Source organism: Gymnoscopelus microlampas, assembly GCF_963454915.1.
Source record: "Gymnoscopelus microlampas genome assembly, chromosome: 9".
In the NCBI taxonomy this organism is placed as follows: domain Eukaryota; kingdom Metazoa; phylum Chordata; class Actinopteri; order Myctophiformes; family Myctophidae; genus Gymnoscopelus; species Gymnoscopelus microlampas.
This window is the reverse complement of record NC_139946.1, coordinates 8,518,364-8,536,929: the sequence shown is the minus strand read 5'-3', so window position 1 is coordinate 8,536,929 and position 18,566 is coordinate 8,518,364. Positions and strand designations below refer to the sequence as shown.

Genomic DNA, 18,566 nt, shown 5'->3' with positions numbered 1-18,566 from the left:
CACTCACAACTTGCTACAAAAATCGCTCATGAAAAACTATATAACCTCCTACATTCCATTTTCAACCTTCACATCTGTCTCCTTCTCTAATAATCATAAAGTGCTATATATTTCATCTCGCACTTTACTTCCGGATGGTTCGTTTTGCACCTTTTTTTGCCACATCGGTCACGGGAAAGAAATAAGCACTGCCGTCGTCTATGGAAACGAGCCCACAAGTGCACCCAAATAAGCCCAGAATCGCTTATACAAACAGTCAGACCTGGCAACGCAGCCTACGCCAATCATGCGTGAGAGATCTACAAGCTATGGGGCAGAGACGCCACCGTATCTTAGCAACAACGACAGCGCTCACTCTCATTGGTCGTGTCACGCTAAGAGCAGTTCCCAGACAATGGCATCGCAGAGAGCTTGCTGTAGCCATCAGAGTCAGTCGCACCAACGACGGACAGGGAGCTGTGATAGCTGCCATGTAGCTAACGCTAACGTGGTTGTTGTCATGCCTGCAACGGCTGTGCAATCACTTTGTCAACAATGCACGTTCGTGTGGTGAATGTTATTATTGCTGCTCAGTTAGTCCATTGTAGATGGTGTATATTGTGGCCTTGTGTGTCTTCTGGAGAACTGTGTCGCTCCACAGCAACTAACGTAATGGCAGGACCGCCCGTGCAACGCATGTTTAGGCTGCATTATGGTCATGTAGTAATTTCTGATAATTTCGCTCCGACTGCAGCAGTGCTTATCAACCCTTTCAGGCCGCACCCCCCCCCCCCCCCCCCCCAAAATAAACGTAATTGATCTGGGGACCCCCACATTTTCTTTGACTCCGTTCCACAAGTAAATATTGTGAAAATAGCAGATCTACAAGCTCCAAACGCCTCACGTTGAGAGGCTTTGTAAGAAGCTTGTAGATCGGCTATTTTCTACATGATTGCCTCTTTCTTAGATTATTTGACAATGTGGCCAATGTTTTCATAGTATAGTTTGTTGACTACTTTTGTTGCAGAAATGGCCATTTCCTTTACTTTCGTTTTTTTATTGTCTCCGCCAGGCCGAAAGGCATGGCGCAAGACTATGTTTCACCCCCTGTCCGTCCGTCTGTGATAGCTAATCTCTCACATCGTTGACTTGATCACAGCAAAACTGTGCACACACACTCCCTGGATGCCAATTCAGAACCTCTGCCATATTTCTTTCACATGGCCCTGTTACAGTGCCACCAGGAGGCCGCTTTTTGCTAAACACATTTTCTCACAGTACTCCTACATATTTTGCCCAAACATCACGCAAATCGGTACACAGTATCTCCACACTCATTAAAAAAAAAGGCTCTTTCAGATTTTTCATATTCCATCCTGATTGGCTAAAATGGCTTCCAAAGTCTGCAGGACTGCTCCGTTTGGACCAAAATGCCTCACATTATGAACACAGCATGCACTTTCCGTGCAACTTTGCACCCACATTCCCACTATGCCGAGGAAGAAATTCCACTTGACATTTCTCTACTCAGCCTCATGGTGGCGCTATAACAGCCCGATGTGGAGAGTCAGTGAGAGCTGGATAAACGAGGTAAAATGTGTCAAAAGGAGTCTGTACGGCTGTCGATAAATGAACACACGACGTCGGTGGGAGAGGAGATATTGTGTCTTTTGGACAAACAGCAGCGTGGTGCTGATGTTTGTTGTGTGAAGCAGCTTAATATCAGAGTGTTTGTGTTGGAGCGCCTCAGTGCGGCTGCAGAGTTCATGTGCAACCTCTTCCAGAGAGAGACAGAGACACTAGAAACTCTGCTGGAGAAAAAACAAAAACTACTGGGCATTGACTTTCATATGGACATTGATCTACACACTGCAGGTATATCTGCTACACACACAACATCAAACTACACACTACAGGTATGATGCAGCGTTTGCATTCCAGCCAGCATGCCAGCGTAGTTCCCATATGGTTTCAAGGTGGGCTAAACCATATGGACACATGTCAGCAATGTCAGCGGCATCCACTTCAGTCCCAACTGTGATGCCTATGCAGGCTATAAGTAGCTTCTACCTGGCCCTTAGTGGGCCCCAACTAGCCATGTTTATGTGGGACCAAGGCGGCTCCTACCTGGGTTTGCCCATGCAGGCTTTAACTGGGTTCTACCTGGGCCCTAGGTGTACCCTAACCAACCAGAGTGCAGTGCCCATCGCTCCAACTGTTGTGACGTCAGGGCTCTCAATACTGCACATTGGTGGAGGAGGAGGGGCCGCAGGGCGACCGCACACATCGCTGAACCAATGGTAGCCCACGGATGTTTCCTCTGGGGATTTACAATCTGCCCCTCTATGCCACATATCATCCGCACTACAGGGTCTTCACTGACCGAGCCACGGCCCCACTGGCCCTCATGACGCTACGCCACTTATATGAGCTGCCAAGTGGCCGCGGGCGCTACGTGCGCGTGGCCGCGGGCTAGACGCGAGCCCCCGCGTAGCGGGGGCGAGCTTCTAGTAATGATCAAAATGCTAACCTTCACTTTCTGACTGTGTCCCATGTCTTCCTGACTGTTTATTACAGTACCGGACCCATACAGCCAACGCTCTTCCCCGACTCCTACCGCAGCTCTGGCCGCCACCGCTGACCTGCTGACCATCCCGCCTCTCCGGCGGAGGAAAGAGCGCCCGCAGGTGCTGAACCTGAGCGACGCGGAGATGGCGGGCGTCCTGAGGCCCAGGCCGGGGCGCCTGGACAGCCCCAGTAACCGCTACGCCGGCGACTGGAGCGGCTGCGGCGAGGGCTACTTCCCCCCCGAACTCGCGCTGCTGCTCCCCAGCAAGGAGGAGGAGGCGGACTACGACGACGTGGCGTCAGAGGACACGGAGGGCGCCGGCGAGGAAGAGCAGGAGAAGGCAGAGGAGGAGGGAGGAGGAGGAGAGGACGAGAACGCGGACAAAGGACAAGATATCAAAGGACAGGAGAGGGAACGGGACATCCCGACGCCTGCGTTGTTTGACTCTCCCGAAAAGGAGGAAGACGAGGAGGTGGTGGTGCATGGGCCAGCGGAGGAGGAGGAGGAGGAGGAGGAGAAGGTAGAGGGAAAGGAGGAAGAGGTGGAGGAAGGGCCGGGCGAGAGCGATGGTTCAGGCAACAGTCAGCCCAGGGAGGAAGAGGAGGTGGTGGAGGAGGTGGAGGAGGAGGAGGAGGAGGAGGAGGACGACGACAGGGTCTGCGACCACATCCTCCCGCCGCACCTTCCCAAAGAGCACACCTACCAGGCCTACATGAAGATCCAGGACATCAGTCCGGTGCTCAGCAACAGGGTGAACCTCAGAGACCTGCAGGAGAGCATAGACACTCTGATAGGCAACCTGGAGAGGGAGCTGAACAAGAATAAGCTCAACGTAGGGTACTGACTGACTCGTACCACGCATGGACACTAAAAGGTCCACACACACACACACACACACAAGGTACAGGAAGAAAAAAATAATGTGTGTGTGTGTCGTGGTGGGGGGGTGGGGGGGGGGGGGTATCTGGGGGCAGGTCCGACTTACCCAATCACGGTGCTTCAGGAGCGTTTCCATGGAGATCCTGTGATGATACCATGGCGTATGGTGCTGTATATTCCTGCACAAATCAAGTGGATGAGTTGAAAAGATAATGTAAAGGGGCACTTCTGTTTTTTTTTTGTATCAGTGTCATTTTGTACTTTACCCCTAGACATTCCGCTTTTTTTTTCTTTCTCTCTGTCAGCTATTTGTTGTTTTTGTTGTGTTTTGGTCCAGATCTGTGTTTTTGTTTTGTTATTGTTGCTTCTCTTCTTATTAGAAGAACCCATTGACCCCCAGGGGTGTAAAAGGTGCCTTAATTGTGTGAAGGTGGTACATATTAAGGGGACAATCCACCCTATAACATTATTCACATTCTGGTGATCTTAGGTCAGTCTAAGGAGGCAAAAAAAAACGTTGTTAATCAGCATCGTTGTGAAGATGCAAAACCTGCAGGGGCTTCTCTTTTGACAGTGAATTGAAGGCCGACTTTGTGAACATGAACAGAATAGTGGAACGTGTTGCTCTATTGCATTATAGAATGAACGTGTTCGACCCAGAGAATGTTACTGATTACTGTCTCGCCCACAAAGTCAGTCTCCTATTCACTGTTGGCAACGCATTCCCAGCAGTTGTCCCTCGATGACAAGTCAAGAGTTAAGAGTTAACTCTTGAAGATCATAGAAATAACCGAATGTTAATTCTGCATCAGAGTGGATTTCCCCTTAAAGGCAGCAGAAAGCTTTTCTATTGAGGTACGAAACTCAAAATGTTGTACAACAATAATGCACTTATGAGGCAGGCGGTAGTGTGTAGATTGTCATTGTAGTGCAGCAATATGTTGGCTGTGGACTGAATGACGGAATAACAGCCACTCAAACCTCCTCTTAGGGTACTGGAGAGCCTGGGAAACTACACGTGCGCACACACACACGCACGCACGCGCGCGCGCACACACACACACACACACACACACACACACACACACACACACACACACACACACACACACACACACACACACACACACACGCACACACACACCTCTGCCCCATTGGGATGGGAGACGTTGTGTGGTTAGATTGTCTCTGCTTGCACAAGCATGCACACTAGATATACGGTACACTTCATCTTATGCAGGCAACTAAAGAGAGACTAAAGTGCATTTTTTATGTGATGTAATATCGACCTGACAAGTGAAAAGGCTTAAAGACCAGCACTTTTCTGCTCTTCCCAACAACAACCCCACCTTTTGGCATGGTGTGCGTTAAACCATGAAAGAGACAAAAGCCAAATGTGAAACACAAACTGCAGAGCAGCAGTTAAAATGGTTACTGCAGAGGCCTTCGGCTAATATGAGTTTGCTGCCTAAATAGTCAAAAGTACATTTTCAGCAATCCAGGGATTCAGAATGATCAGTATTTAACATATATATGTATATAAATGTATTTGGAGTATATTATTTTTTACAGCTTATGTTTCCATGGTGTATTTAAATGCTCCCAAATGATCTTCTAGTGTTGACTCGTAGTAACAGTTGCATTTCTTCCCTTCATGCTACCTGTTCACATTTTAATGTGCTGGACTAATGGTACAAATTTTAGCTGTAAAATATATGGTAAAAAAATTCTTGCAGAAAGAGATATTGTTATTTTTGTTATATTGTGTACATATTTGACATCTGTTTGTTGTCTCTGGTGGACTAAGCTGTGTTCATTTTTGGTGTTTTGTTTTTTTAAGGTACTGAACGTTGCATGGTCAAAAGCTTTACTGACATAAGATTATTTCCCATCTGCCTTGGTTATTGATATTTATGTGTATCGAACACTATGTTATGTAAAGTATGCACACTTCTTCACCTGGTTCATATGGATGATGCATATTGTTCAAGCATTGCTCCAGAGCAGTGGTTCTCAAACCTTTTTCATGTCAAGGACCCCCCATAACTCTGTAAGACCTGTAAGGGTCTATTTGGAACCCCCTCGAGGAACTCTGAGGGTCCCTAGACCCCAGCTTTTCGAGAACCATTTCTCCAGAGGACTGAAAGGCAGACAGTGTCAAACTCAGTTCCTTGAAGTCGGCTAGACTGTCAGTATACAAGGCTGTGTTGTAGAGGTCAGAGTCGTGCTCAAAATGAGTGCCAAAGTTGGTTAAACTCCTTTTGCCCTAAAAACTAAACTCAATTCATGAAAAAAAAAATACTGAGCATAAAATTCAATCAAAACAATGTTAGAATATACGTATAGAGTATGACATTTAACCCATTAAGACCTGAGGCCAATTCTTACTTATGTCTTCTAAATCCAAACAGTTTTCTGAAAAACGTATGTTTCTATATCAGTGGTTCTCAAACCTTTTCATGTCAAGGACCCCCAATATGATGTAAATGAAAATGAAATGAAATGAAAAATGTATTTGGCCGCCGACCCCCATCTCAAAATATTTTGTTCCAGGGACCCCCAGACGCAAAGATTTGAGTTAAAAAGTTAGCTTTAAAGGAATATAAATATATTAATTTGCACACATTTTCTCGCTTTTTCAAAAATAGCTGATCTACAAGCTCATAGCACGGCACTCGGTGCGCGCTATGAGCTTGTGTATCTGCTATTTTTGAATAGCCAAAGTGTAAAATAATGCTTTTTAGCTCAAATTAAAAAATGACACAGATGCGTTCCAGGTCTTAATGGGTTGTTAAGTATATCCAATGTATAATTGCCAAAATTCTACCCCGTTCATCTCCATCCTATGAAAATCGTATTACTAGGCGCAGAGATGTCCTTTTATACCTCCGCTAATAGCTGTGAACGGTCCTGCTCCGCGGTCTATCTGTCCCTTATGCTCCATGGCCTATTCTCTGTCACTTCTGAGAAGGACTTGTGAAAATGACTGTCACCAGGGTGCCTTTCAAACCATCTGTCTGCCCGTTCAACTGGGAGGACAGAAACGCAAAGGACCCACTTCATCCTCAACTTGACATTTTCCATATCAGATGATTTTGGTTAGCAATGTTAACAGTTATGTAGATTTGTATTTTTTACACATTACTAAAGATCTTGTCTGAACATAGAGCACAATGGTCCTTCAACCCTTACTGACGTTTACACCACAGGTCTTTGTCACTGATTTGTCGCATATACCCCATATGGTACTTTCAGTATTGCCTTGATATCACACGGAATCAGATCTCTCATTTCAAACAGCGCAACAAATCTCTGCCAGATTAAAAGGGGGGAGAAAAAAAGAAGGAAAAAAACAAAACCTGTAAACCTGTGCTGTGATTCGGCTTATGCTAGTCTTGCATGAATAGCATAGATCAACCTTGCATGGCTGATTTTGCCAATCATGTCTAATCAGTTACTTCAAGGAAGGGAGGAACGCAGTCAAGTGTTAACCTCTGGCTCCTTGCAATGTGTGAGCTTCTTCCTGTTTGTCAATCAATGCATTCCCTGTCTTTTATTATCCAAAAAACAGGCCATTTCTCCTCTATGCCTATCACATGTCAGCATGTCGTATACAGTATGTGTACACGTGGACACAGTGTGTCATGTCGTTGATTAAACTTCCCGTGCCGTCTGTCCCCTGGAGAAAAAAAACAAAGCAACAAGGAAATATCACCCAGCAGAATATTACTTTGTACTGATCCTGACAAAATGTATGGTCATATTAAAGTATATTATTTCACGTTCACATGCCGTCTCCTCATCTTCCTGCACAATTCACCATGCAGTGCCTCTTGACTCGGCTATATACTTTATACCACCTGCCAAGACAAGACTACATTTTATACGTTTAGATATCGTCTCTGTCCAAAAACTGCTACCTTAAAGGATTCAAATTTAAAAAATGTAGCCGCAAAAGTAGCAGATCTACAAGTAGGTTGTTAAAACGATAAAACAAAACGTTTGAATATGGAGATAGGAAGTTTCTGCCCGACAGCAACAATATGTTGTAGATGTTTATTGGTGATTATTATAGTCTAGATAGCTGCTACTTTAGAGAAAGTGAACTCAAGAAGAATTAATATGAGGATAAAGCTTGTCAAAATGGACATTCAAAATGTTTTGCATATCAAGAATAACACATTTAACAGTTGGTACCTCAAAACAAAAAACGTATATTATAATTGGGTGTGGGAGTGGTAAGGAACCTGGGTATCGGATAGGGGGGCACTGGCCCAAAAAAGGATTGAGAAACATTGATTTAAACAATTCAAATCCAATCTTGAGTTCCAGAAGGTCTATTTCAAATGCCTAAGTCATAGATTATGACAGAACTACTCAACAGAGTCACATTACACGCTCACAGCTCGTAGATCTGCTATTTTTGCTATTTAAAAAAATAAAATAAATGAATGAATGGGATGTAGATGATAACATTAGAGTGGAAGCTGGACTCAACTTTTCAGATGTCCTTTGTAGTGGAAGAGCAGCTGAAACCCAGTCTTAACAGAGTATAGATAAATAAAGCTGGGAATTGCCCTTGGTGGCTTGTGGGAATCTCCCAGCACAGTGCACAGCTTCAGGGACATTCCCAGGATACATCTGTCTTTGGAGTTGTCCAGTAAAATCCGCTGTAGTAAGGCTGCGATTTAATTGTGGCTTCCACACACATACATTTTACAGTTCTGGAAGTTATGTAACAAATCTATTCTAAGGTAACCTTTGCCAAATGTACTATTAAAGTAGACTCTGTTTAATCTAAGCACATAGCGCTGAAACCGTTGGATACCGCTTCAAAATAATATGGAGTATCTTTTGCAACTCAAGTCCTAAAATCACCTGTTAATTATACCATGAAAACCCAGCCTGGGAGAGATTCCAGCAGAGCTGATAAACATCTTCTGGCAGGTAACTAAAGAGCATACCTGCCAACCTCGAAGACCGTCCGATAACAGGAGATTTTTTTCCCGGGGGGGCTCTTGACCACGCTGAGGGTCCCCCCCCAGGAAATTTTTAACAGAGTAGATGTAATTTCCAGTATTCTGGTGGATTTTGGGAGTTTGACACTTTTATCAGACTTTACTTACATAGGATCCATTAAAAAGTTAAAAGTAGCAATAAAAGAATTTGATGTCTCCGCGGGAGTAATTGGTTCGACTCAAGACTCTTTTGGGTCTAACTGGTGTGGTTGTCATGGTTACTAACCTGGCGTCTGTGTTTCAGAATGATTGGAGGGCGGAGTGTGTCATCAGTGGAGATCTGGCCCACCTGTATTGTCCTCTATAAAACAGGTGGCTGGACTTCACTCTTGTCCTCTCTCTCACCATGAAGCTCACTGGGAGCACTCCAGCCTTTTGGATTTTGGTTGTTAAAGGACAAGACCACTTTGGTAGAGGTTTGGGTTGTGTAGCTACCTTGACATGACGTAACTCCAAAGGTGAACAAGAAATCTAAAATAATTGCTCCATTGAATAGAAATTGATCATTCAAAATATGCCTACATTGTACGGTAAAACAGCTCTCAAAGTCACGCTTTTAGCACATAAACGAACACGAACAAAACGATTCAGTCAATATAGAACATCACCAAACCCAGTACTGTTTTCTTTTCTTTTTTTTAAATGTCAACTTCCTGCTGATTTTACTATTTGAAGATCTGAATCCTGGTCTGCGGATCCAGTCCGGGTTTTCTTTTTAATAAAAATGGCAAAATCAACAGGATGTTAGCCTTATTTCAAAAACAAACGGTACTGGGTTTGGTGATGTTTTATATTGTCTAATCAACTTAATTTGCGTTCGTTTGTGCTAAAAGAGTGACTTTGAGAGCTGTTTCAGCATACAATGTAATTCAATGAGCATATTTTGAATTATCAATGGAGCAATTATTTTAGATTTCTTGCCCACCTTTGGAAAGGTAACTACACAACCCAAACGTCAACCAAAGTGGTCTTGCCCTTTAAGCACTGTTAACCACCCCAGTATCCGTATTGTGGGGATAGCTACGTATAGCAGAAAATAGCCGATTGTGAAAATAGCCAAGCTCACTACGACACGCTGTGAGCTTGTCGGTAGGCTATTTTCAGCCAAAGCTTTCCCCACAATAACACAAAACAGAAAATTCACTAGTATTGAGCCCTGAGGGACACCGGTTACCCATATGGGGTTAAGTTAGTTTTAATAAAATCATTTAAACCTTCTTTGTTTCCTCATTTTGTTACAAACTCAGCCGTTTGGTTGGTTGTTGCAATAAATACATTACATTAAAGTGGTTGGATTCAATTTACGTAATTTGTTATCCCTGAGTCACTAGAATACCTCAAAACAAAGTATGGAGCTCGGCCTATAATTGATCATTGATTTGATTGATATGCAGCATGCCATGAGTGCAAAGTGGTATTTTCTCAAACTTAATTCAGTTAATCAAAGAGGATCTGTGGTCATAATACAGCTCTGTTTGAGGAACTAATAGTTGAACACTTTACAGACATATTTTATAATGTCCAGTCCAAAGTGAGAACAATGTAGCCTACTTGATTTAACACCAAAACTGCTATAGTTTTGATCATCTGAAACTAAGGAATTTATAAATGACAAAAAGGGTATGAATTTTTATGACATTACGAAACATCTCTCTGTTTGCTTTCAATGAAGGTGTAAATCTGGGTTCAGATTCAGTCAGAGTAATGGTTGGTAATCAGATGGTTTTAAACAACCTAAATCTCAGTTGTGGCATAATGAACCCTTCCCTGATCATCAGAGGGTGTATCTAGTAGATTCAGTCATTCTGTAAGGGGTAGAGGTGTTTGCTGTGGATTTTCGTCTTTTGACCTGTCACCTCTTGCTTTAACTTTAAATATAACCTTAAAATCCTAATTAATGTGAAAGGCCTGGTGGTGCAAGAGAAAAGCATAGGCTTCACAAGCGGATGGTGGTGGGTTTGAATCTTGGTCAGGGAAGATCTCAATTTTCGGTCTTTTTAAGGCGAGAAGCATGGATGAAGCCCGCCTCCCTCCTCACGCCCTCTTTTAGCTCCGGTAGGAGAGGGAGGAGCATGGAGGGAGCCCACCTCCAGGGGGAGGAGCTTAAGAAATTTACATATTATGCAAAGTTTTTTTTATTTACTGTTTTGCGATTTTATGAGACGTTTTTTCACATTAATTTGATCGATGTTTTTTTATATTGTTTAGTGTTTTTTTCATTGTTTATTGTTTTTTTTTCCCATCACCAGTTTGTATTGACCACAGTTTCACTTTAGTTGTTTTACCCTTTCAGTTTTTGTTTAGTTGTTATTTGAGTTGTTTTGAGTGAGCTTTGAACCAGGAACCCTGGGTTTATGAACCACGTATTTATCTTTTAAGCCACGCTGGCATGGAAAGTACAATTGGGAACGTCATACTTAACCCACCATATTGAATTTAGATGGACAGGGAAAATGTTCTAAAGGAGGTTTGAACCCTAAACCTGAGCTTTGAACCAGGAACCCTGGGTTTATGAGCCACGTATTTATCCTTTAAGCCACACTGGCATACAAATTACAATTGGGAACGTCATACTTAACCCACCTTGTAGAAGTTAGATGGACAGTGAAAATGTTCTACAGGAGATTTGAACCCTAAACCTGAGGTTTGAACCAGGAACCCTGGGTTTATGAACCACGTATTTATCCTTTAAGCCACGCTGGCATACAAGTTACAATTGGGAACGTCATACTTAACCCACCTTTTAGAAGTTAGATGGACAGTGAAAATGTTCTACAGGAGGTTTGAACCCTAAATCGGAGCTTTGAACCAGGAACCCTGGCTTTATGAACCATGTATTTATCCTTTAAGCCACGCTGGCATACAAGTTTCAATTGGGAACGTCATAGTTAACCCACCTTTTAGAAGTTAGATGGACAGTGAAAATGTTCTTCAGGAGCTTTGAACTCCAAACCTTCCGCTTTCAGACCCTGTACTTATCTATTGAGCCACACAGGTATGGACAATCTAAATGAGAACGTAATACTTAAACCACCTCTTAGAATTTAGATGGACAGTGAAAATGTACTCTAGGAGTTTCGAACTCCAGACCTTCGGTTTACAAACCCCAGAGCTTTCTCTTAAGCCATGGTGGCATGAAAGATGCAACTGAGAACGTAATACTTAACCCACCTTTTCAGGATTTAGACGTACAAGGAAGATGTTCTGTGGGAGCTTTGAATCCTAAATCTTACGTTTAAAAACTCTGGAATAATCTCTTGAGCTACGCTGGCATGGAAAATGCATTGGAGGACGTAATACTTAACCCACCTTTTATAAGCTTTGGATGGACAGCTAAAATGTTCGTTAGGAGCTTTGAACCTTAAAATCTTTGGTTCATAAACAGTGACACATCTCTTGAGCCACAGAGACATGAAACATTCAGATGGGAAGGAAATACTTATGCTTTTAGAATTTAGATGCACAGTATAGTTCTACATTGTGATATTGATATTTGAACTTCAAGTCTTAGACCCTCTATTCTTAGTAAAGTTGCAACTTTACTTGGACTGCTTGCCTTTTTCCCATCTACTACAAATCTCTTCACCAAAAATAGTCGACACGTTGTGACTAAAAATCGTCGACACGTTGTGAGCTTGTAACTCTGTTTTTTTTGACGAATGTTTGCCCCCAGTATAGGGATGCTGGGGTTTACTTCTTCCACCACTGCTGAAGAGCATGCAAGACAGTAAACAACTAAGAAACAGTGGTGGGAAAAGTACTCACATTTTTTACTTAAGTAAAAGTATCACTACCCTAAAGTAAAAGTCAGGAATTCAAAAGTATTGGCATCAAAATGTACTAAAAGTGCAGAAGTCCCATTTCAAGTTTTCAAAATGTATCAAAATCTTTTGAAAATAGCAGATCTACAAGCTCACAATGCGTGGTGATTTGTGAGCTTGTAGATCTATTTTCAAATGGTCAAACATAACCTTGAACAATTCTTTAGTGTCTTTTTTTTGAGACTTCATATTTATTTTAAGCATTTTATTATCAGGTGTTTGTTTTCCCCCTTTAGTTCCTTTTCCCCATTGTTTATTAATTTGACAGCTGTTAATGTGTTTATTCATGGTAGTTTTAGTTTTTTATTGAGGCATTTGAACCAGCTTTTTTTAATCACACCAGTTAGATTTCACAGTTCTTTTAGTTGTTTGTTGAATTTGAGCTTTGAACCTAGAGCCTTCGGTTTATAAACCCCTAACATTATGTCTTGTGCCACGCTGGCACAGAAAATGCAAGTGAGAACGAAATACTTAACCTAGTGAAATTTAGATGGAGAATGAAAGTGTGCCTAAAAATATGACTTAGTCCAGAGCTCGATGAATGTTAGGGACCAACAAAAGTCACAACAAAGTACTACCAATCAACTCTAAATTGCCTGAACCGTACTCCTAACAGGTTTTTGGGGGGACGATTTTGGCCTCCACACTTAGTGATTTTTTCGGATTTAACTTTCGTTTCGGTAGTGACACAATGGTGAAAAAAAAAAAAAACTCCACTACAAAGTACTACCAATCAACTATAAATTGCCTGAAACGTACTCCTAATAGGTTTTTGGGGGGACGATTTTGGCCTCTACACTTAGTGATTTTTTCGGATTTAACTTTCGTTTCGGTAGTGACACAAAAACGTTTCGGTAGTGACACAATGGTGAAAAAAAAAATACTCCACTACAAAGTACTACCAATCAACTCTAAATTGCCTGAAACGTACTCCTAACAGGTTTTTGCGGGGACGATTTTGGCCTCCACACTTAGTGATTTTTTCGTATTTAACTTTTGTTTCGGTAGTGACACAAAAACGTTTCGGTAGTGACACAATGGAGATTATTCCAGAGTTTTTAAACGTAAGATTTAGGATTCAAAGCTCCCACAGAACATCTTCCTTGTACGTCTAAATCCTGAAAAAGTGGGTTAAGTATTACGTTCTCAGTTGCATCTTTCATGCCACCACGGCTTAAGAGAAAGCTCTGGGGTTTGTAAACCGAAGGTCTGGAGTTCAAAACTCCTAAAGCACATTTCCACTGTCCATCTAAATTCTAAGAGGTGGTTTAAGTATTACGTTCTCATTTGGATTGTCCATACCTGTGTGGCTCAATAGATAAGTACAGGGTCTGAAAGCAGAAGGTTTGGAGTTCAAAGCTCCTGAAGAACATTTTCACTGTGTCCATCTAACTTCTAAAAGGTGGGTTAACTATGACGTTCCCAATTGAAACTTGTATGCCAGCGTGGCTTAAAGGATAAATACATGGTTCATAAAGCCAGGGTTCCTGGTTCAAAGCTCCGGTTTAGGGTTCAAACCTCCTGTAGAACATTTTCACTGTCCATCTAACTTCTAAAAGGTTGGTTAAGTATGACGTTCCCAATTGTAACTTGTATGCCAGCGTGGCTTAAAGGATAAATACGTGGTTCATAAACCCAGGGTTCCTGGTTCAAACCTCCTGTAGAACATTTTCACTGTCCATTAGTGATGCAGGGGTTGACCCGTAACCCGCGGGTCAACCCACGGCGCGGGTGGGTCAAATCAGAATTTCGGAGGCAATTATGCGGGCTGCGGGAGAGCGGGTCAGCCACTCTCACACGCAAACAAAAATAAAAAAATCACATGCTCTTGTTTTGTCTTTATTCCTAATAAGAATAATAACAACTAGAATTTTCACAATTCAGGGCAATTGCAAAGTGTGGTTGCGGCCATGGGGGTCCAAGGAATCCATCGTCACATAGTAGTTCACAGTCCAGTCCCCAGTGGTGTTGAAGATCTCAAAATAAATTATTGTTAAAGCAAACTTGCCTTTTTTTTTTTACCTTATTGTTCTGATCTGAGATATTGAGAGGAGACAATACCCTGTGTATATAGAGTAAATGGCATATCTGCTATTTGCAAACAAGTTGTAAATACTCAGAAGACATTTCACGTTTTCCTTATATTATGATGTCATGTTTTGTGAGTATAAGATTCAGCACCTATTTTCCCCAGCCTGATAATAGATATTAAATACCTTGTAATGTACTTGGGAATGTCTCACCATATAATACATGTGGAACCATTACGATACATGTCGACCTGGCTAGTAGCTGGGTTGAAGACATACCATTTTGTATATTGTAAAATAGATACTCCCCAGCATATCAGGCACATCAATGTTACTGAATGGCGTCAATACCACAACGAAAAACTATTGTTTAGCCTACATTGTGACAGACTTGTCATCACCAGGCAGGAGTTTTGGTTAAGCTCTAATGTCCATGTAGATTGCTTCACAGTTTTACACACAGTAGAGGGAATGAAGTCCATTTTGTCCAGCAGGCAGAGATTATAGTCTGACAACACTTTCAATTACAAGCTTTGACTCTTGCATGGATCAAACCGTTAAGTGGATAAGTTGGTCAAATAAATTAAAACACCAGATTGTAGAAGGCAAAAATTATTGTCAGTTAAACAAACAACTTTTGTGTATTATGTTCATATGTGTATGGGCTTAGGTATTAAGAGATGTTACATTCCAAAGTTTAATTTTTTGTTCAGCTTTAGTAGTGAAGAACCCTTCTGATTATGAATAGTAATTAAAAAAAAAAAAAAAAACACACATCTGTATTCATTGTAAATGTTAAATACATGTGACTAAATACATTACCAAACATATAGATTCACTTTTCAAACACATGGTAAAAAGAATAATAAGTAGAGACAAAGCAGAGCAGATATAGTTTAAAGTATTTATTAACACAATTGTATTATTGGTACCTTTACTGTAAGCAACACCATCAATATATTTGGTATAATGTCCTATCAATTATTGTTATTATAGTTGTTGTTATTATGATTATATATGTAATAATAGTATGGTTATATTTTATGATTCTATATATAGGTTGATTATAGTTATTAGTGATAATTATACAATTATATATTATGGTAACTATTACAATGCCTGTAAACAGTTTATTATTGACAGATATATTGTTGATGCTATAATGATTATTATTACTACTATTACTGTTATTATCCAAAATTATATTCTAACTTTTAAGTAAATTCAATATTTTCCAGGGTGAAGCAAAAAACCCGCCTCCTATTTCAGCCAATTTAGGAGTGCACGGGGAAAAAATTCTTGCACCGACCCATTTGTTAAAAATAGGCACCAGCGAACGCAAAGCCCCGCGCAACGGCTGGGGTCTCGGGGGGCGTAGTTCCCCGAGACTCTAGTAAATGGATAAAGTGGTTAAAATGTTTATGATGCTACCTTAACTACTCTAGCTGGGAACCCCCTGAAATCCCCCCAAGGACCCCACTTTGAGACAGGCTAAGAGCTTGTAGCTGCGTTAGCATTTGGAACCGTATCCATCACACTGTAAGAGCTGGTGTGTGGACTTCACGTCTGATAAACCATTACAATACCAGTGGTCCTCAAACTTTTACGTTTCAAGGACCACCATAACGGGTCCATTTGGTTCCATTTGTACACTAAAGAGTTACAGACCTGTAATGGTCCATTTGGTCATCAACAATTATAATGATAATGAAGGATCCCAACCCTACACAATGAACATAAAGAATAAAACAAACCATGTAAGGGTAAATACAACATTATGAACATAAAGATAAAATAAACCACATAAGGGGAAATACAACACTATGAACAAAGAATTAAACAAACCATGTAAGGGTAAATACAACACAATGAACATAAAGAATAAAACATAAAACCATAAAGGGTAAATACAACACTATGAACATAAATAAAACAGACAATATAAAATGGTAAATACAACACTATTTAGTAGGGCACTGCAGGGAATTGAACCCCATCCCGGTAAACCAGGAGAACCACACCAGAGCCTTTGTTTTTATGTTGTTATTTACAAATCATGGTAACATTCACTCATTTACATTTCAACAGTAAAGTCACTTCACAATTTTCAATGTAGATATTCATCTATACTCTTTGTCCAGAGTGACTCACAATAAACAAGGTAAACACATACATAGAATACAATCACATTCAAATACAGTAAATGGAAGTTAAAACAAAACATACATTACAACTGAAATATTTTTTGTGCAAATATTACATAATTTCCAATGATATTATCCATATCCAAGACTAATGCTATTATGTAATTTTGACAAGCCTATGAAGTCATGACGACCAAGAAGAAAACAGGAAAACAATAACCCAAAATACATGTCAATAATTAACATTACAATAAAAAAGGAGAAAAACTAAAACAAAATACAGATAAGATACAATAAACTAACAGATATTCAAATTAATATTTGCACAAAAAAAACAACTCTTGCTGACCTCCCTCATCTATCCCGTCACAGTTCATCCATTTACCAATTTAGTTTATCCACTTAACAAGGTTGCCATGTTAAAGGACAAGTCCGGACTAGAATAACAGCCTTTTGTCCTACTTTTATTGATCCTAAATGACTGGCCATGGAAAAATTCATGAACAGGCCATAAATAGGTAGCCATGTTTTCACTCCACACAAACTTTAAGGAAAACTCCTTAGACAGAGATTAAGAAAATATATTTGCATTTTATTTGTTCATGCTCATAAAGCGCTCCAAGAGCTAAGTGAAAAGTGCAGCAGCAAACTTTTGGGTCAAAGGACCATCGTCAGTGCCTCGCCTACTGACCGCCGTGAATAATGAAGCTTTACCCGCAAATGACAACATCACATACAGCGCCTATGGTCATATGTGATGTGGACTGACGTGATGAAGACTTACCTGCACATGACTGAAGTGACGTGAAATGATAAGACGAGACGCAAATCAAATTACGCAAAATGAAACGAGACATAAATCCACATCACATACTACACTACACTACACATACACTATGGTCATTATGTGATGTGGACTGACGTAATGAAGCTTTAACCGCAAATGATTAGATCTGATGATATAGCACTGACGATGGTCCTATGACCTAAATGTTTGCTGCTGCACTTTTCACTTTGATCCCTTGGAGCACTTTATGATCATGAAACGAATAAAATAAAAATAGCTTTTCTTTGTCTCCGTCTAAGGAGTTTGTGGAAGGAGTCTTTTTTTCTGCCAGTTTTGCTTGTTTTTGAGACCAGCTACAGTCAGTAAATATTCCTCTTTCCTTTTAGTTTCCTACAATAAAAAAGAAAGAAAGAAATGTACAGAAATAAAACGTTATTTTTCAAAGGAACCTCATATATTTAAGGAAACATGGAACAAAATGGACCCTTGTCCACTGTTTCCCAAGTTATGGGTCGGGACTCAATAATGGGTCGTGGACACATTTTCTTGGGTCATGAGTAAATAACCCCCCCCCAACCTGTTAATTAATAATAAAGAAATACATCACATGGATGCAACTGGGACGCATCATCAGTGTTGTAGCCTGGGGTCATAGGGTGTTTCGGGTCTCGCAACATACAACATACACCCTCACCCAGGTGACCCAGCCAGGGTTGATCAAGCCCCGACTTACGTCCCAGTAGCACCCACGGTCAGTCCTATAGGGAAAGACAGGGCCAATCAGTCCGCTTCTCCAGAACTACTCTGCCGGAACTCGGGGGAGGCTCTGGCACGTGGAGGGACTAGGCTCTGTGGTTGGCCTCCTGGCCGGGCTCCTCCTTCGTCTCACCAGGTCCAGGACCTGAGCGCTGTACCAGATCCTCCGCACCATCCCGATCCAAACATTTCCTTCTGGCGTGATGGTTCCTTGGGCCGATACCACTAGATTGGGCCGTCTAATGGTATTAGCTCCGCTTGCGGTATGCTCGAATGGAATGGCCCTCCTAAAGGCCTCACCGCGGGTTTGTTGGGCTTCTTCCTCGCGGAAGACGCAGCATGGGGCGCTAACCCAAACTGCTCCCGGGATGCCGTCTACATTCCGGCTGTCAACAGTCTCTCCTGTGGTCACCAAACTATTCCTGGTTGTCACGTAGTCTATAAATTCCTATGAGCCACTATAAATAGAATAACTAATAAAGAAATACATCACATGGATGCAACTGGGACGCATCATCAGTGTTGTAGCCTGGGGTCATAGGGTGTTTCGGGTCTCGCAACATACAACATACACCCTCACCCA

The 18,566-nt window shown here is 41.5% G+C and overlaps 1 protein-coding gene across 2 annotated transcripts in view; it reads left to right on the top strand.

Moving 5' to 3' along the window:
* Positions 1-3,427, top strand: part of syde2 (synapse defective 1, Rho GTPase, homolog 2 (C. elegans)) — a 61,308-nt gene extending 57,881 nt beyond the window's left edge. For both annotated transcript variants that reach the window (XM_084067083.1, XM_084067082.1), the window contains exon 8: positions 2,557-3,427. In XM_084067083.1, coding sequence (XP_083923209.1) covers positions 2,557-3,392 — 836 coding nt within the window. In that variant the 3' untranslated portion in view covers positions 3,393-3,427. The remainder of the gene's footprint in view (positions 1-2,556) is intronic.
* The last annotated feature ends 15,139 nt before the right edge of the window (positions 3,428-18,566 follow it).